The sequence below is a fragment of the Quercus lobata genome, chromosome 2 (assembly GCF_001633185.2).
Source record: "Quercus lobata isolate SW786 chromosome 2, ValleyOak3.0 Primary Assembly, whole genome shotgun sequence".
Taxonomy (NCBI): Eukaryota; Viridiplantae; Streptophyta; class Magnoliopsida; order Fagales; family Fagaceae; genus Quercus; species Quercus lobata.
In genome coordinates, this window is record NC_044905.1 from 65287064 (window position 1) to 65309015 (window position 21952).

A 21952-nucleotide genomic window follows, 5' to 3' on the forward strand; every position below is an offset into this window, starting at 1 on the left:
TAAATGACATGATATTCAATATATTTTTTATTTTTTAGATTAGTAATATTTAATCTAAGTCATAACACATATCCGTTTAATATGAAAAAAAAAATTATTTTCTAATAGAATACATGTATTATTTCGCCAAAAGTTTTATAATTCAATTGACACATTCTGGATTTTATAATAGAGAAGTTTATGGTTCAAAATTCCTTTCTTCCAACTATAGAATTATGACACAAAAAAAGACAGAAGTATTATTTCGTCTTTAAATTTCACGTATATTTTTTTTGATAATTCATTAAATGCATAAATATGTCAACATATCACTTTACACTTTCTTTTATATGACTTGCATATTTGCAAAACAATATTAATAAAACAACTACAATTGGGTTCATTATTTTTTAGGGCCACCAAATGGGTTGGTTTGAATCTTTGTATAATATGTTGGGCTTGTCTGTCTTTCGAGTTTTTATATTTTCTCTCTTTTAATTTCTTTTGGACCTTGACCGCTTCTTGCTCATCCAACTAATTACTAGTTACTACTTACTTCACCATTTTCACACATACAGGGGAAAATAAGTGGACTGTTCTATTTTTCTGCTACAACCGGAATGAAAGATGACTTTTAATTATTTTTTATTTATAGAAATGCTATGTTGGCAACTTTTTCACAACAATTTCAACCTGTTACTTAGGATTTATTGTGAAAGGTTGTTAGTGATTGTTACTGTTAAGTAAAAAAGTAATTACAGTTATGAATTCAAATTATAACTAGTAATATATACTTACGATTTGTTGTGAAAGTATTGTGAACATAAAACTTATTTTTTTATTTATAGATTTACCTAAAGTATTAGGGATTCAGTATTCACAATACTAGGCAAGATTCAGTATCCCCTTGTTGAACTAGGCAAGATTTAACCCCAAAGAAAGAATATATGCCTTTTTTCCCCCTTCTTGCCATGGTCTTGGACTCTAGGCATCATTTGGGCCATTGGTAATAGTAAAACTTCCACATATCCTAATTTGATAGGGTTGTTGTCTATTGGTGCTGTCAGTTATACAACTGCATGAGAAATAATGCTTTCATTCCCCTATTAGGCACTCGCACACACCATGATTGTGACTCGTGATAGTGCCACACCCTCTTTTTTTTGTTTTTTCAATTTTAGGCTACACCTTTAAAATCCAACATTTTTATGTAAATCACATAAAATCAAATAAAAACGACGTGTTTTCACATTTGGTTAAAAATTTTATAATTTTTTTTGGAGGATTTAAATGAAAAGTATAGTAGTGGGAGCTTCATACTAGGGTTGAGGTTAGCAACACCATTAGCATCAGTGGGTTTACTCTTTTTCTTCCTCTCTTTCGGCATGCTCGAGGTCACATTTGGTTAAAAAATCAAACAAATACCGCGTGTTTCACACTTGGTTAAAATTTTTTTTAAAAAAAATGGAGGATTGAAATGAGAAGTAGTAGTGGGAGCTTCATAAAGACTTGGTTTGAGCTGAGCAGCTACCCACAATTAGCATCACTAGGTACTCTTTTTCTTACTCTACTTTGGCTCGCTTAGGGTCTATGACTATGAGAGTACTTATTACAGTGGGTGGGGAGGAGTTGGCCCAGTTGGGCACTAATGCTATGTTTGGAAGTTTGGAGGTAGAGTAAAGTAAAGGGGAGTAGAGGGGAGGAGAGTAGTGGGGAGGAGAGTAGAGGGGAATGGTTATCCTCCACCTTGTTTGGATGTTTTAAAAATTAAGTAAGGGGGAGGGGGAAATAATTATCCCTTTCATAGTTTGTAATTTTGTTGATATGGTAAGGGTAAATTTGGCAATTCATTTGGTCAAGCATTTCTATGCTCTACTCTCCCTCCAAATCTCTTCAATTTGGGGGAATTAAAAATGAGGGTTTAGATGTAGTTAGAACCCCTCCAAATCTCTCCCCCTCCTCCCTTAAAAAACATCCAAATAAAGTAATTTAAGTTACTCTCTCTTCCTCTACTCTATTCCCCCTCCATCCAAACAAGCTATAAGAGTGGTGGAGAGTGGTGAACCTAGCTAGTGTGGCTGGTGGATTTGGTGGTGGTACATTCATAAAAAGATGGCGACATGGTGGTAGCATTGACATGATTAGGTTTCATCTAATTGACATGCACATGCTATTTAGGAATCTCAACAAGAGCCATTGCAAGAATATCTTTTGACAAAATGTATCATTATAAAAACACTTACACTCTCGAGTAATTATAGAATACTTTGAGAGTACCACAAATACGTTCTCTCCCTTACATAATTGTAGGTTTCTACTAATTAAATTTATGATGAGACCTACAATTTATATGAGAGGGTGGGAGTACGCATTTATGATACTCCCAGAATATTTTATAATTTTACCTCACTAAGTATCTCCTGCTAACCAAGTCCTATCAAATTACGCTTTTCTTTGTTATCCATAAACTTATTTTTGTGGATCACATTGAAAAATAAATAAACATACTTTTTTATGCTTTACATGTAATCATGTGTAAAAATTCTATTATTAATTTGGTAATAAGTAAATTCAATGGCGTAGCTAGGATTTTAGGTGGGAACATTTTTTTTAATATAATGTGGACTACTAGGAAATATGATCATATAAACAATATTGTTAGATGGGTAAACTATATAAAAAAAATGGAAGAAAATGAAAATATTAATTACCTATTTTCTACAAATATTTGCAATGTAAGTAAATAGAAAAATATTTACATAAAACTAATAGAAAAAAATTTAGTTAGAGACAATAATCTAATATTTCTAAAAGTAATGACAAAGAAATTTAAAAAAATTAAAATTGATGAAATTGTAGCTAAGATTGATTATATCGCAAGAATGAAAACAAATAAGTGGATTATCCATTATTTTAATATACGAGAAAAATTTAGCAAAACTTGAATAAAATACCTTAATTGGTAATGCCATGTCTCGAAAAATAATAAACAAATATTTTTAAATAAAAATAATAATATAAAAAGGTAAATAAATAATATTTAATTGAAAAATTATCAAAAATAATATTTAATTGATAGCTATATATATATATATATATATATATATATTAATAGCCAAAACTGAGAGAAAATTCGATTAAATTTTAAATTGGATTCTAATTTTGTACCATGTGTCTCATCTAATTTTTAAATTTGTGCATCAAGTGAATTATTAGAAGTGAAAATCAAAGAATTTAAATTCAATTAGATTCTAAATTGAATCTCAGTGCCCCAAGATTTCTTGGTCTTTTCAATAAGATGATTGTTCTCAAATCTCAATGCTCCAATGGGCTGATTAGCTTTATCAACCTTGGTGGAGAGTTCCTCACATTCTAACTCCACTTCGCTGAGCTTTCTCGTTGCCAACCTGTAGAGCTTCTCATGCTTCTCAAAAACCTTGTATAACTTAATGTATGTAGTGTGGATGTCATCCTGATCATCCATCTTCCCAAACTTTGATTCTATCAGCTCTTCTTCTTCATCAATTATGTCTACTACTTCCTCAGTATACTCAACAGTGGCTGTGAAAGCACTCACTATCCCATCTTGGTCAATATAAAAAATGCTTTGGAAAATATTTTCTAGTGTTTGGTTGTGTTCTGAAAATGTTATTTTTCTACTAGTTTCTCACATTTTCTCAACCATTTTCTCAACTTTCAAACAAATTTCATAATAGAAAATTTCAATATATAAACTTAAAACAAACAAAAATCAAAACAAAACCAAACAAAAATCAGAACAAAAAATTTGTTAACACCAAAAACTCGGTCAAATGGAGAGAAAGAGGAAGAGAGAGTGATTGACAAAGTGAGGGAAAGGGAGAGGTAGATCGAGAAAGAGAGAGATCGGGCATGGGCGGGTCATGTGGATCGGAGCTCATGGAGGAGGGATCGGAGCTCTTGGATGTGGATCGATCTCGCCGATGCTGGGGTGCGGGTGTGCGATCTTAGTGGTGCTTGGATGAATAGAGCACTCACCGTCGCGTGGAGGGGACGAGGACGGCGATCTGACCGGCATGATCGTGGGTTCGACGACGCGATCTCTCTCTCTCTCTCTGTTTGCGCGTCTGTAAGTCCTTCTTTCTCTCCCTCTTTCTCTCTTTGCGCGTCTCTAGAAATGGTTTGAAGTGAAAATGACAATGAAAAATATTTTACGCCCCGTTGCCCTTATTTTATAGTCAACACTGAAAACATTTTCAGTTTGACCCAATTTTAAATAACAACCAAACACCCACTTTTACAGAAAAGTATTTTCGGAAGTGGTTTGAAGCCAAAACAAACGCACCCTTAATGCACATTTGACTCCCTCAACTAGGAAACCAGTGTCTAATCTCTCTCTTTAGAGACGATTGGTTGGCAGCTTAGTTTATCTTGCTGTCACTCATCCAGACATTTCTTATGCTGTTCACCAGGTGAGCCAATTTCTGTTTGCTCTACGATCGGCTCACTATGTTGTTGTCCTGCGCATTCTTCAATACTTGAAGGGCGCTCTCTTTCATGGCTTTTCTACTCTGCTTAGTCTCGTCTTGTTCCCCGTGCATTCTCTAATGTTTATTAGGCAAGAGTATTTAATTATAACTCAATATGTGCTATAAACAAAAGTGTATTTAATTAAAATTAAAAAACCATGAGACAAGATCGACAAATCGATTTAATATCTTTAATCAACTATGAAATGGGCAAATTCACAAAATAAAAAAATTCAAAGTACCCGAGAAAGAGTTAAAAAGAAGGGGTCAACTGGTTAACTAGGGGCATAGGGCACTGCACAGTTAGGGGATAAGGGGCCCACGACACGAAAGTTTCAATCTGTCACTCTTTCTTATCTAGTTTAGTCACACAGTACAGAATTTTTACTTTTAAACAATCTAGAGCAGTAGTGAGAGGGAGGAAAAGGAAAGAACTGAAAAGGTAAAAAATAAAAAATAAAAAATAAATAAATAAAAAGAAGAAGAAGAAGAAGAAGAAGGCAAACGCCAAGTCGCCAACGAAGAGAGAGAGAGAGAGAGAGAGAGAGTCACTAGTGTGAGGTAAAATGTTTTTGCAACTGTGTGAGGGACTTAGTGGTGCGGCACATCAACAAAATTTTTGACTTTTCAATCTTTCTACTGTTATGTACAAGTAAGCCCTAGATGTGCTGGGATGAAAATTAGAATTTGTTTCCCTTCTATTTGTTGAGGCAAGTGTTAAAATACCCATGTGTTCGTTTTAAAGATGCTAAATGTTTAATTATAGTAATTTGTTGACATATGTATTTATGGATTGTATTTTATTTAAATGAAAATTATGTTTATTTTTAGACTTTCTTAAATATATATACATATATGCATATTATCAGGTATGGGGGGCCAAAATGATAAGGTTATTTAAAAAATTTCAAATTATTTAGGGGACAAAATTTAAGTACAGTACCTTAAGTGTTGTTTCTTAGGTTCCCCTCTTAAGATTCAGCTATGTGGCTATTTAACTAAAAAATATACTTCCTTCCTATGAGAAAAAATCCACATGGCAAAATTTTAAGATGAGAACCTAAAGAATAACACTTAAATACTGTACCTAAGTCTTGCCTTTTATTTAGGATATTTCCAAAAAAAGTTTTAATTTTTTCCAAAAATTTATGGGGGCCATGGGTCCTCAAGTGGTTTTGCCACTATCTCAAGTTGTTCTCAATCTCTTTTAAAGATCAACTTGTAGATATCTTCACCAAGTCACATCCTAAGAGATGCCTTTGTGCTTTGGTTGATAATCTCAAGTTGGTCTCACATCCACCTTGAGTTGGAGGGTGGCTGTTAATGTGTAATAGACTATGGGCTTTAGGCCCACCTTATTTACTTGTATAGCATACATATTTGTACTACACACTCTGTCTCTTATATAATTGTACTCATGTATATTTTATTACTTGATAAATACAATATATTAATTTAGTATTTCTAACAATTATTATAAAGAGCATTCTTCAAACAATGATTTTCATTCCATAAAAGTCGCCATTTTCTCAAAGAATCTCAAATTGGGTGGGGGAGGGGCACTAATAGAAATAGTGGAAGGAAACAAAATGCAATTGTTGGGAACTATACATAAGTGAGTGAGGATTACTGAACCTGGTGGGCGGCTGGTAAAAAGATGGCGACATATACTCTGTTCTATTTGATTATTACCCCAAGGTTTACCTTTTAATGCACTCAAAATGACATTGGTATGATCACAATCATAGCTCATGCTTAAATGGTTTTTTTTTTTTTTTTTCCAAAGTGTGACTACTAGTGCATTAATATATTTGTACTTTGAAAAAGTGAAAAAGTGAAGTAATTTTGATTTGGACAAGATTTTCTCTAAATCAATTTAGAAGAATTTCCTTCAACTCACTAACTATGTGATGATTTATAAAAATACTCACATAAATTATTTAAATAAATCACATGACTCGTTAAAATAATCATCTGATTAAAAGTACATGTAAATAATAGTGTTTTTAACCGTTATCTAATTGGTTAAAAAAAGTTCCCTTCAAACCTGTTTGGAAGCTAACTTACTGGGAATTTTCTTTTTCTTTGGATTTAATTTTTTAGTCCTTCTCTATACTCCAATTCTCACCTCTTTGTCTCGGCTTTGACAGTACTATGCACGCTTCTTAATCATTGGCCTTTATGGAGTTATTATTTAATTCATTGAATTGGCACTCATCTTTTAAATTTATCACAGAACTAAATATCAGTAAAAAAAAGAAAAAAAGAAAAAAAAAAAGGAAGTTCAATAAAAATATGCTTTGTAGTTAGAAGTAATTTTTTAGTCAAAAATATTTCTTGTCCCTAAAATTTTTTTGAAGTTTGATTTTCCTACTTAATTTTTTTTTTAAATTCAATATATATATATATATATATATATATTGTCTCTAAACTATTAAAAACATTACACTTGATATTTACTGGCCTTCGTCACCTATTGCTCCTACATGACTAACCAGGTAATATTATTTTTAATAGTAAAAGAATTTGATACCACTAATTTGGATCATTATATTAAAAAACAAAAAATATAAGGTGAACAGGTGATATGAAACTATTGTCACATACATATACACTATATAAAAGAATACCTACTTTTTTTAAAGTTAAGGGACAAAAGAAATTCAATAAGTTAGAGAGAAAAAGGATTTTTTTTTTTAAAAAAAAAAAAAAACAAAAATTGTATCTCATACAAGTAAGAGAATCACAATAACTAAGCCCAAGATAGATTAGGCTTTTCATGTATCTCATACCATTGGGCAACTTTTGAAGACAATGACAATAATCTAGTTTCAATGTTTGCAGGTTCAAGAGGCAAGTTATTGATTCAGGTAAAACTTTCAAGTCGGAAGAAGACATGTCGAAGTACCTCAAGTGTTTTAAACTAGTGATTGATCTCGGTGCTTTTTCTTGTTAACGTTGTTTTAGTAACGTTTGTATTTTTTGAAAATACATGTGGGTGTAAAGTGTGTAAAAATACATGTAATTTATATATTATCTATATATATATATATATATATATATATAAAACCGAAGCCTTTGCTGGCACCACAATTTTCCACGTCAGCACAATATTTAAAAAATAAAAAATAAATAAAAATTATAACTCCTCAAAACCCTAACAACCTTACCCCTTTCTCAAGTTAAGAAATATAAAGCCACGGTTTCTGCAAACTCTCTCTCTCTCCAGACGTAGGAAGCCCTAAAGCATTCAAGATCTACAATGCACGGTATAGATTTTAGCTTATAAAGTTCAGCTTTTGTAAGGTTAGTTTTGTTTATATATTAATTAATACATAGTACTTTGTTCACCATTGAATACTCATATAATCAATTTCCAATTCAATGTTCAAGAATTAAAACAAAATTCTAATTGCGCTATCATAAAATATTATTATTAGTATGAATTTTATGGAGTTGCGATGTTCAAGAATTAAACCAAAATTCTTTTAAATTATCTATAATATTTTGTCCTCTGAAAATTTTATCTCTTTGATTTTATTATATTGTGTTTCTTAAGCTATCGAGAGATTTTCTTTGGTTTCTGCAAACTCTCTCTCTCTCCAGATGTAGGAAACCCTAAACGCACGATATAACATTCAAGATCTACAACTCACGGTATAAATTTTAGCTTATAAAGTTCAGCTTTTGTAAGGTTTGTTTGTTTATATATTTAGTCCTTACGTTTAGGTTTAGGTTTAGGTTTTAAGAGATTTATATATTACTACTATGTGGCTAAATTTCCCGTGACATTAGTTTTATATTTTTAACCAAATACATCAGGAAAGCAAGAGAAGGCGCATAAATATTTAGTCCTTACGTTTAGGTTTAGGTTTAGGTTTAGGTTTTAAGAGATTTATATATTAATACTATGTGGCTGAATTTCCTGTGACATCAGTTTTATGTTTTTTTTTTTTTTTTTTGTTTTTTTTTTTTTTTTTTTTTAATTTTATTTGTTTTATGTAAGGTTAGTTTGTTTACATCAGTTCTTTATTTCAAAGATAATACTTTTATTTCTACCGCAAGAACTATTTAGGTATGTATCCCTTGAAAGCATACATGAACTTAAATTGTCTTTTAATATATGCATGCTTTATCATTTTCTAATAGTTTTCCCGTGTATCGCACGGGTTAGCGACTAGTATATAATATAGTTAAGTTGTCAATGTTTTCATTATTAATCCAAGGTATCAAGCATCTATATGAAATGAAGTTGGCACACTTCCGATCCCATGAACTCCTGTGTCGCATGAGGGCCCAGATATCGATTTCAGATACTCAACAAAGGGAGGTTGGTCGCGTTCGTGATGCCATCGTCCGTGCAACCAAGGAAGGGAATTTTGAGTTTGTTTTTGAAATTGTGAAAGCGGATCCACAACTTGTGTGGAGCAATGATGGAAAATCAAAAAACATTTTTTCAGTTGCTGTCCAATATCGTCAAGCCAAAATCTTTAGCCTTATCTATGGTCTTGATATTAAAATCGCTTTGGCAGATACTAGAGATGACTTCTACGACAATAACTTATTACATATGGCCGGGATGTTAGCACCTTCTACTTCACTTAATGACATCGCAGGTGCAGCTTTGCAGATGCAAAGAGAACTACAATGGTTTAAGGTTATCTCTCTCACTTTTAATTTCACGGTCTTTTAAATATTAGCTATATGTTCACTTAAACAACTATTAGAGTCTTTAATCAAGCAGTAACAGAAGGCTACAAAATGTTACTGTGACCCTTTTGAATATTTTTGGGTGTGGTACTTTCGCTGGTACAGAAATTTACAAAAAATTTCTATATTTTTATGTAAATACTAGATAATAAGTTTTAATTCATTACTTCAAAATAATAATACAGAAATTTAAAATCAACCTAAAAAAACACAATCAAAATAAAATGATTGAGAATTAAACTAATATTAACAACAACCAAAATAAGAGTGCAACAACAAAGAAATGCTAAAACAATTAATAAAAACTATCAAATAAACTTACACATTCACATGCAAAATTACAAACGCTTGAAACTTATAAAAGGGCACTTAAAATTTGATTTTGTGCTACTTTTAAAAGTTTGAAGGCGACTCTTAAACTTTTGAGCAATAACATGATTATTTTGAAAGTTCATGAGGAATTTTCGTTGTTCAATGGTCTTTTAGGGTTTTTATTTTTTTGGAATAATTTTGGGAGGTTGTAGGGCATTTAAGTAATTAATTTTAGAGATTTTGATGGTATTTTAGTCATTTGGAGAATTCAAGAATATTTTGATCATTTTGTAGGTTACTTTGATTATTGTGTTTGGTTTAAAATTATTTTGGTTATTTTGAAGACTTTATAGGGTTTTCTTTAAAAAAAAAAAAAAAAATCATTTTATAGGTTTGCTAGGTCTTATTTTAAAGGATACAATGGGCATTTTTATCAATTTTGTGGTTTTAAGGGTATTTATCTTGAAGGTTTCAGGAGCATTTGGAAGGTTTTGAGTGTATTCTGTCATTTTGGATATTTTAAGGGGATATTTGGATTATTTAAAGGTTCTAGGGTTTTTGATCATTTTGAAGATTTTAAGGATATATAAAATCTTCATAACATCATCATCTTGGAGGTTTTTGTTGGGGGGAGGGGGGTGGATTTTCACTTGGGAGTTGAGACTGACAAATGTATTACACTGATTTATTAGGCCTAAAGTGAGAAGTAACCTAGTTTGTATACCATTAGGGTAAGTGTAAAACATTTGTTAGTTTCAACTCTAAAGTGAACAAACAACCAACCCCCCCCCCCCCCTCCCCCCTCCCCCCTCGAGGTCGCACCCCGCCCAAAAAAAAAGTTGTCATATCACGAAAACCTCCAAGATGATGGAGAGTTAGAACAAGTACACTGGTTATTTACAATTCGATCCATAAATTCATATTTCGTTTATAATTTTAAAATATAAAAAATATAAAATTTCAACATTTATAAATAAGATTTTTTATTTTTTTAAAAAAATTTGAAAATTAGGGGTGAGGTGATTTGAGCTCTAGATGTGTTATTGAAAAAGATCAAGAGGTGACAACTGAGCTATAAAACTTTTGGCATAAATGAAATAATTATTGATCTTTGATTATCTTGAAATTTTGCATCTTAGGGGGTCTAAGGGGATAATGTCGGCAAGAGCCTTTTGGCTTAACTTGCACCTCCTAGTATTTCCAATGAAGACGTCCACTGTTCAAATTCTCCCTCATCCATTGTTATAACTGTCAAATTATCCACACATAAAAAGAACCAATGTAATCTAATTGTAGATTTTTCAAACTACACATCCAATAGATAATTATTGAGTGGTGTAAAATTATCAAAAGCTACGCAACATATAATTTCAACAACTCACAAATGTGCAAAGCTAGTTATAATATGACAATGCACTATGCCATAAGTACAAAGGTACTAGGCTAAATACAAGCTATATGTGATTAACCATATCTTGGATAAGGTCTTAGATTTTTAATTTTTGTGATTTTAAGCATTAAAGACACACAAAAGAAGTAGAACCACAATGCAAAAACACAAGAAATATTTGATGCACAAAAGAAACACAAACATGTAAAGAACACAAAGCTTTAACAATAGTAAAGACAAAGGGATCTAAAAGCTCATTAATATAAATACTAGAATAAGTTAAGACCTCCAAATTTTAAATTATAGCTTGATTGGTTTTAATCTACTCTAAAAAATGCGGAATAAGAGAGATAAACACATAATCAATCGGGACAACCAACTAATGCACTGATAAACATAATTTAACAATTAAGTAAAAGCGCAAGTAGTAAGGGAAGAATAGAGCAATCACAAGAGAACACCCGGAGTGTTATTGAAGAGGAAAACTGGAAAACCCGGTGGAAAAAACTCTCTGCGGCTCGACAATCCTAAATGATCCACTAGCAAATTACTTGGAAAACATGAATACAAATAGACCCTGTAAGCCTAATCTACCCACTGTACTTAAACCCTTCAAGTTACAGCTACCAACAAACTTCTCCGAATTTTGTCCTTGCTAGCTTCCCAAATCCCACAATTAACATCAATTGCTCCTATCAAAGATTGGCATGATACCAATGCTTTCCAAATGCTCCAAATCATTCCTCTATATGGAAATTGAGAGGGAAGAGAATGAAGAAAACAAAGACAAATGTGTACATGATTGATGAATGAAAATCTCTAATTCTCTAATGGATTTCTAAAGTTTCTATCTGGAACTCCCCTTACAATTATGTGGGTAATATGGGTTTTTATATTGAGCATAAAGAAATAAAGGCAACACACATGATTTCCAGTTTCAGTGAGTTTTGCAAGCCAGTCACGAAGTACCTTTGACATAGTAATCGTTTGAACTGATAGGCCAAGAATGTATTGATCCCTTGGGTAAATTAACCAATTAATTAGCCAAGTAAATTAATTAAGTCAATTTAACATGCAATAAGCGTGGTAGCACAAACAAATCACCAACTAAGTAAAATGCAGGGGAAAATAAATTTGACACAGGTGATTTTACAAATGGGGAAAACCACTGAGACAAAATCTCACCGGGTGAATTTAAGGTCACCACTTCCGAGAATCCACTATTATCGCAACAAGTGGTTTACAAGTAAAGGAATCCTAGTACTTTATACCAACCTACAGTTGAACCCTTACCCCAATACACAATTAGACTTGTTTAGTAGTGATAATCTCTCCTTTTCAATGCACGACTCCCAGTACATGACTAATCAATCGATACGCGGATCTCAATACGTGACTTACTCCTTTGCACGAATCTAAGTACGTGACTAACCATCAACTTGAGAATTATGTTGGCTGCAAAGTTCTTTAGTTCATCAGCATGATGAAGATCACAAGCTCCTTGGTTACAAAACCCAATGGCGTACAAAACGCAGCAGCTTCTTCAAGAGATGATGAACTAGGGAAAATTCTATCTCCGGTCACAATTTGCATGAACAAAACTTTGCCTCACTCTTGCGCAACCTTTGATAGCCCTTAAAATAATCCTAATATATGTTTAGGGTTATGATAAAAGAAAGCCCAAACAAATATACAAGGATATGTGCGAAATTAGATCTGAAAAACTGATTTTCGTAAATCTCAGTGGATAGGCTATCTATCGAGCAGTTGTCGGGCATTGGGTTGAAGATCCCTTTTAAATTTCGATAGATGCTATTTGTCGACCTAGTTGTCGAGCAACGAGCAAGTTGGAAATCCCTTGTTCTTCACCAAGCGAACTCTATACCTATTACATTTAATCCTACAAACAAACTAGGTAAATGATTGAATAAAATACAATCAAATCTGACACAGAAATAATGGCAACATGTATAAAATTGAAAATCATAATTTTACAATCTCCTCATTTGGCTATTCTGTGATAAAACCTCTAGGACAAGCTTCAGATTTAAACGTGAGTTTGGGAACAAAGGAAAAACTCACTCACACCTAAATCTAAAAACTGTGAAGAACTTGATGAGAGGCTAAAAACGAATTGACCATTTGATAAATTAACCAATTAATTTAGCCAAGTGAATTAATTAAGTTAATTAACATGCAAACGTGTGGTAGTACAAACAAATCGCCAATAAACTAATTATGCAGCGAAAAATAAATAATACGGTGATTTGTTTATGAATGGGGAAAACCTAACGGTAAAAACCCCATCGGGTGATTTTCAGGTCACCACTCTCAAAATTTCTCTATTATCAAAACAAGCGGTTACAAGTAAATGAATCCCAGTACCTTATACCAACCTACAGTTGAACCCTTACCCCAATACCTAATTGGACTTGTTCTGTAGTGACAATTTTCCCTTTTGATGCATGGCTCCCAAGTACGTGACTAACCAATACGCGGATCCTAGTACGTGACTTCAATCACCAACTAGAGAAGGTTGTTGGCTGCAAAGTTCTTCAGTTCATTCCAACGATGAAGATTAAGAAGATGCTTGGTCACAAAACCCTATAGTGCACATACACAACAACTTCTTCACAAGAATGATGAATTAGGGTAAAACTTTGTCTCCGGTTACAAATTGCTTGAACAAACTTTGCTCAACACTTGTGCAACTTGTGTACCCTTTGACGGTTCTTAAAATAATTATTTTATATGTCTAGGGTTAGAAGAAAAGAAAGCTCAAATACATAATCACAGATTAGAGTCAAAACAGAACTGAAATTTTGTTTTTCATAAAGCTTGACAGATACCTGTCTGTCGAGATATTGTCGAGCAGCTGTCGAGTCACGGGGCTGGAACAGCTTCTTAAGCTTGATGGATAGCTAGCTATCGAGCTTTAATGAACAACACTTCTTCAACTTGAATCTTGGACAGACTTGCATGTCTTCAACACTTGATCTTGAAACACAGTTTCTTGAAGTATTAAACACATCCTAGATCTACCCAAATACAAGTAAAGTGCGTTTTGTCAAAGGATAAGCCAATTACATAAAATAGTGACATATGTTCCTAACAAGTGAATCACATATGTCCTAATACTTGAAACATATATACCTGTAATATGAAACACTTGCACAAAAACAAGTAAACTCATTAAGATTAAGAAAAATGGAATTCAAGGCAAGTACAGAGGACCAAGTACATTCCGATCAAGTAAACAAGTTATAATCTACATGAGCAACTTGATCAACCAAAGAATAGTCATTATTAAGAAATGACTACAATGAACATTTAACTGCTAAATGATTATTCAGACATGCAAACAAGTAGACACAGAGCAATAAGATATGTATGTCCAATAAGAGTATGATCAAATAAAGCAAGCCAAAGCAAGAGAGCTAAAGAAAAACTTAGTGCATCATAAAAAGGTTATAAAAACCAAGTACAAAAGTAAATAGCGTACTAAAGTAAAAGTAGTTAAACTAAAGTACTTAAAATTAAAAGCAACTACAAAAGATAAACAAGTTAGAAACAGTTAGAGATCTTCTATCTTGTTCTTTCTCTTCTAAATTGACCATTCACTTGAGTATCCATATGTGTATCCATTGTGCTCCCCCTTACTATATGCTCGCCCTGACATTATGCACAATCTTTCTCCCCCTTTTTGTCATGAGTGGCAAAGGAGAAAACTTAATCGAAATTCCTGAATCGCATCTAACTGTAACTCAATACCAGTTAGGCGAGCTTGGACTTGATTCTTGTTAGCATATATGAGGCTTGATAACTAAGAGATACAACCGTTCATGTCAGCTATCATAGATACAATATGGTCCAGTTGAGGCATAGATGACTAAGAAGATGTCTGAGGATGAGGAGGATGAGGAACTACCGGTTGAACAAATGGAATTTCAACTTTAGGCTGATGAGGGGAATTGGGAGCAGCAATAGATGCTTCACCAATTTCAGCACGAACTAGACCTCCTAGCTTCATTCTTTAGAGCCTGAAGAGAAGCTTTCTTCGCCCTTTCCAAGAAGAATGAGTCTTGCTGCTATGCATGGATTGAAGAGAAATGAGATTAGGTCAAACAAGAACAATACCCACTAATGGAGTATGAACCCCCTTTAACTTCGGTATTTTCATCACAAGACTACGAAAGGGAAGGCATGTCCTAGTAGCTGATCTGGTAGAAGTCTTGGGCAATGTTTGAAAAATATGAGCACATATATCTATGGGTGCTCTAGACATGAGTTCAAATAGAAACCTTGCTCTGGTAATGATGAATTTGTTGTTGGTTAGTGGATACAAATTGAAATACATGATGAAAGCAAGAGTTTTAAACTCTAGAGAGAAGTTATCATTCCCAACAGATGTGCCTTTTGTTGAAACATGAAGATCAGTCCCAAGCAAGACTAGAATTGGGCTAAGAGATCCTGATCTCTCACCATATGTTGTCCTATTAGCTTCCATAGGATGCTCAATTTGGAGTCTTTACCAAATAGTCTGGAGTGATGATAAAGGCTTTTCCACGAACCCAACACTTTAATTCAATTCCATTGTAGAATGCATTTGCAAAGAATTCTTTGATGAATTCCTTAATGGGGACTTCAAACATAATTGATAGATAAGACCAATCCTTGTTGGCAAAGATACTTGGGATGATTGTAGATCTAAGAGAATCAAGCTTCACCATGCGTTCCACAATAGTTGGAGCATTCTTGAAATGATCCAAATACGACTTGTTGTCCAAAATGGACTTGAACTTCTGGGAATCAAAACTAGCTGTTCTTGCCTTGTTCTCTTAGATACAAGAGTAGTAGAGACCATAGTTGTCAAAACGTGAATCGTATCATGAATCGATTTTTAATTTTTTTGTATCGTGTATCGTATCGTATCGTGTATCGTAAGATACATAAACACTTAATAAAATTTATAAATATACATATATAAATGGTATATTCATTATAAATTTTGAATATATTTAACTAATAACTAATTTATTAATCACTTATGTAATAATATTTAACAAGCTAACTAAATAAATCAAACTAGCATTTGTTCATAACATTCACATTCAAATTACTTAAACTCAAAAGTGATAATATATTACAAATGACCCAAAAATAATAATTTATTTTCATCATATTTATCAAATTACCTAGTCAACCCCATCTAAGTCAACGCTATTATTATGTTTATAATTTTGAAAATTTATTTCTTTATTAAAATTTTCTTCATTGTCATTAACATTTACTATCTTTTCTTGTTCTTTTTATTTTAATAATTTTTTATAGGTTTTTTTTTTTTTTTTTGGCATTCTAGTTTCTTGGACTTGTAACAATAACGATAAAAACAAAATTAAAATAAAATTTTAAATATTAAAGTGAAAGATAAGTGTATACTATGTGGTCCAATTGTAGGAGAGAGGGGAAAAAACTTATAAATATTTTATTTTAGTAGGCAAAATTAAGTAAACTAATAATTGTGTGTTAAAAACAAGTCTAACAACTTGTTAGATTCAAATAAAAGTACAAATTTTAACAAAAAATCTTATTTTAAAGTATTTGTTTATTTATTGTACGATACGTACGATTTTACGATATGATATGATTCATACGATACGCACACTGTATCGCACGATTCATGAGCACTTACGATACACTGATATGATACGGAACTTTTTACATACAATACGATACGTTTTGTACGATACGTATCGCATATCGTACAATACGTATCGCATATCGTATGATACTGACAACTATGATAAAGACTACCACTGCTAGTTCCTTTCCACGAGATGACTTTCGAGACATCTACAAGACAACAACATCAAGAACCATACACAAATGGCAACAAACATGGTTAACAAACAACTAATACAAAAACTAATAACAAACACACCCTATAAACTGAATATATAAAGCATAAAACAAAACAAAATGACATGCTAAGGATACTAGAAGATCAAAATGATGTAAAAACATGATTAAGAACATGGCATGGCATAGGGTGACAAAGTGTGTGCATGTGGTGGCTATGTGCAATGCATGGCCAAGGCATGGAAAATGCACATGTGTAGCAAGGTGTGTAGAATACATAACCAATGAACCAAACATGTTCCAAATGAGGAAACATGAAAATTCCTAAAGTTTGGTACTCATTGGAGTCCAAACAAGTGAGAAAATATCATAGAAGCATTTTATCAAACACCTAACATGCAAGATAACAATTAAAATATGATGATATGCATGAACAAAGTGAAATCCACCCTAGATACATGTTAAAATGCCACAGGAGGCCAACATCCAAAGCAAATTCACAAAAGAAATACAACCCATACAAAAAAATTGGCAAAAATTAAGTTTTACTAACCCCCATTCCAAAAATAAACTCAACCTAGGTTTTTAAGAAATCTAGAACTAAATCTAAGGATTTGTAAGAGATAAAGTGTAGAGATTACCATAGAGTAGTCCAAGATGTAAAATGCAAATCATTTTGGTTGAGTTTTGATGAAGAACAATGTTTTGGGAAGTTGGAGTAGTGAGACAGAAAAAGATAAATTTTTCAAAAATTGAAACTACCGTGTCATTTAAAAACTGAATTTCTAGGCATTTTGTGAGTTAGGCAACTCATGACAGAGTTACAACATTACTCGTGAAAATAGCAAACCTAGAGATTTTACATTGAAAATCTTGGGGGTTAGAGTCAACTTGCGACATAGTCGCAGTTGACTCATGGAGGCTACTATCCAAAAAATGAAGTTTTTAAGAAAAGGTTTTAGCAGCACGCAACTTGGGTGAGTCATGAGACACTTGTGACATTACTTGCAAGAACACCCAAACAATAGTTTTTCAAACACAAAAACAATTTCAAAAACTTCAAAACATGAGTGACAAAAATCACTTCGAAAAACAAATATAAAGATAATTTTTTTTTTATTTATTTAACCATAGTAAGTTTAAGCACACACACATCAAATTCAAACACTTACAATCACACAAATGGAATAGATATTTATTGAACATTAGACTTATGTTTTGTGTGTGAATATCAAGTATGAATTATTCTATAGTCTAGTACGGGGCTTTAATGATCAATTCAATCAAGTCATATACAAATGATACGAAGTTAAGAGACCTATAGCATGCATATAAATGAACTTATATGACCCCTCACGAAAAGGATTTACATTGATTGAAGCTTTTCATTTAGCATATTTTTTCATACTTTGAACAAGATTTCTCAAACTTTTTAAGCAAAGATGCCTTGAAATTTTTTATATTTCTTTGAGGAATAAGCCTTTGCTTTGGCATCATATTTTTAAATATTTTTTACTCCACCTTTTCCTAGTCTAACTAATTTTCGAAGTAAGGTTTTTGCAGCTCTTTCTCTTTTGAGATTGAGAATTACCTAATCCAACTTAGGTAATGATTTAGATCATAAATCTTAAATTTATGCCTTAATTACTTTTAAGCTAAATTAAAAATTAATGCTGAATTTAAGTGATTTCAATGTTCATAAACATCAAGGTAAACAATTAAAAGCATATGAAGTACAAAAAAGAAGCCAACCACAAGGGGAAAAAAACTACAAGATAACACCAGATATATTATTGAAGAAAAAAACCCAAGAACTTAGCATGGTTTTTTGTGGCATTTAAGCTAGAAATGATCCACTATGAATACAAATTTGCAGTACAAATTCAGCTTTTGATGAATACTCAACCCAAATAAAAAAAGATTCACAAAATGCAAAATACAAAATATTTAAACATGATTACAAGTAAATATGCCAACACAATACAAAACTTAACATCTGACATAATATTTTTCGGTTGGTAATAAATAATAATATTTTTTTGTTGTGATTTTTGGACTTTGATTTCTAGTAGTAAAAGGCTGGGATAAGGATCTGTCTTGGACCAATTCAATTGTCTTCTTCTTTTTCTACCCCTTTTTATCCACATTCCTGAAGTATAAATCTTGCACTTTATAAAATTTCTCACTCTTCCTCTCTCTCTCAAGGCTCAACTATAAATAAACTGATTTCTTATTAAGAGAAAGAATCAATTAAGATAAGATTACAAGAGAAACTCTGTTGCTATATATGTACTATTCCAAACTAACAAACTATGCGGCATTATTATTTACATGTGTACTATTCCAAACTATGCGGAAACCACTTGAGCCACGTGTTACTACTGGATTAGCTTTGATACCACACATGAGAAAGCCAGTTACAATTCCATTATAACTCGTGTCTAGTACCTATCAAAACGACGAAGCTTTATCACATGTGTGGCTCGCATGTCCTACTTGTTCTTTAGTGGAATGGCATCGGTTGGTGTTGTGTGTTTTGGGCCTTTTGGCTTTATTAGAACAACATCGTTTGCCAGATATTTCTTATTAACTTGAAACGAAGTCATTTTACTGGTATTGTTTATATTTTGGTATTGCCAGACACTTCAAATAAAAGGATGCCATATTAATAATATATGAATGAGGTAAATATCGGTCTTTTCTAATGTTGTGATTTTTATATTTTGGTTTCTAAGACTTTGTTTAACAAATGCAGGAGGTGGAGAGCATTGCCACTCCTAAGGCTCGTGGATTTGTAAACAAAGAGGGTTTGACTCCTCGACAATTGTTTACAATGAACCATGAGGACATGATGAGCAAGGGAGAGAAATGGATGAAGGATACAGCATCTTCTTGTACTGTGGTGGGTGCTCTCATTGTTACCATTATGTTTGCCACAGCATTTACCGTTCCAGGTGGTAACGACCAAAATACTGGCTTCCCAATTTTCTTAAATAAAAAATTATTTATGGTCTTTATAGTATCCGATGCTCTCTCACTCTTTTCTTCCTCAACTTCAGTCTTGATGTTTCTAGGAATCCTCACATCTCGTTATGCAGAAGAAGATTTCCTTGAGTCCTTGCCTAGAAAGATGATAATAGGCCTTTCCACCCTTTTCTTTTCTATTGCAGCCATGATGACAGCCTTTTCTGCTGCACTTATACTTATGCTACATGAACAATCATGGATTTTCAAACCTATCATTTGTTTGGCTACTATTCCTATCACCCTCTTTGTATCGATGCAGTTCCCCCTCCTTGTTTCCATGGTCAAATCAACTTACGGACCTAGCATCTTTGATAGGAAAATGAAGCGTTGGTTTTAACATATTCATTAATAGTACTATATGATGTACTGGTGTCTTGTTAATAATTGGCATATACTAGCCAAACATGAAGATTTTTCTTTCTTTATTCTTTTTTTCTTGGAAGGTAACTTTTGAATATTCCGATCCATTGCATACTTTGTGATTTTTTGGACTAGTACATATTATAATTACATTATATAAATCATACATCTATGTTGCTATTCTTTAACATTTATTCTTTTGGTTACTTTTAGGGAAGGATAGAATAATGCCTAATATTTCAGTAGATTATCCCCTCAACATTAGAACTTCACCTAGGTTACAAAGTTATCAATGTCCATCATTTAAAAACTATTTTTTTTATTTATATAAAAGGAATCTTTGATATCATATGTTGCTTATGGTCCAATTTGATATGCTACTATTCTCTATTTTAAGAGGTATTTTTTGATAATTCAATAGTTATAATGGGGAGGGAAAATTTGAACCTTGGAAGTGCCAACCAATTGAGCTACAAGGTTTTTGGTAGGTCATTTACTAATATAGTGGTTAAAAATTCACTTATTTTTTTGCTTTGGTTCATTTGTGAAAAAACTTAGACCCGATATGATTTATTCATCAGAATTGTTGAATTTAGTGATAAATCTTACATGATATGAATCAAACCACGTCGATAAACAACTAACCACATATATCAATACCAAATCTAAAAGTAATAAATATGAAAGCAATATAAGTAAGTCACAAAATTTGATAAGAAAAATAGAAAACCAAAGAACTTTTTCAATGGAAATACCACTTCGACGACAAAATCTTGTAAAAAATTCACTATAGGCAAAGTAGTTAAGATAATCTACTTACAAAATATTTGTATGGCTAGACTCTCTATTACAAATTCTGCAAATTCTCCTCTCGCCATTTTTTTTTTTTGGTAGTGACCCTAAAACATCTACAATCTTGCTAAGCAAATCTTCTCCATGAACTCTTTATTTGCACAAATCAAAACCTCTACCACTCCAAAGAATCTCGTGGAAGATTTTGTTATAGTGAACCTCATCATGAAGGATTTTAGTTTACAAACTTACAAGAAGGTTTTTCATAGTTAAGCACAAGGAGAGTAGGCACGTGGTTTTCTATGAAAGCTCAATGTGTGGCTTTCTTTTATCTATAGAACAATCTTGCAAGGTATAGGTTAGGTACACAAAGTAAGGTAAAAGACCTTGTTGGAAATTCTTGTCAAAATAGAAATAAAAAACATGCGGTTTCCGCAATCTTACACAAACGAGCATTGAACAAATGATAGGTGAAGTATCGAGTTCCTTTATTATTTCGCATGAGCAAGATTCACTCATTTGAGTGAAGTATCTTTATCACTAGAGCGAAATTCTCTAAAATACACTTCTTCAAAGTAGCTTTTGTAAAGATAGCAAATCAAGATCAGTTGTAGAATCAAGATCAGTTGTAGAGTCTGTTAGGAGCAAGTCTAAGAAGAAGAAGAAGAAATTGAGTGAAGATAGAATTGAAGAATCAAATGAGACTTAAGCTACATGTCGTATAGCATTGTATTGTATGAGAACTACAAGTCATATAGCTATATTTATCAGTTATGAGTTAGCTAATTTTGTTTCTGGGAAAGTTAGTTAGTTATTACTTTCCTTTCTCTCGTTGTATATATATAGAAGTTGTAACTATACTTGAATCAATGAATTCATTTTTCATTTTTCTTCCAATTCTGTTTTCTAATATGGTATTAGAGCAGTTTTTGGCTTCCGCTTAAGTTTCTCAAAATTCCCAATTCTTCTCCCCAAAAGTTAGGGTTTTCTTCTTCAGAGTCTTGAAGCTTTATCA

At 32.4% G+C, this 21952-nt stretch overlaps 1 protein-coding gene across 1 annotated transcript; it reads left to right on the forward strand.

Moving 5' to 3' along the window:
- The first annotated feature begins 8733 nt into the window (after nt 1–8733).
- LOC115968451 (ankyrin repeat-containing protein NPR4-like) lies at nt 8734–20122 on the forward strand. Its single transcript, XM_031087851.1, has 2 exons — nt 8734–9144; nt 19514–20122. Exons 1-2 carry the CDS (start codon nt 8734–8736, stop codon nt 20120–20122), a joined length of 1020 nt encoding a protein of 339 aa, XP_030943711.1.
- The last annotated feature ends 1830 nt before the right edge of the window (nt 20123–21952 follow it).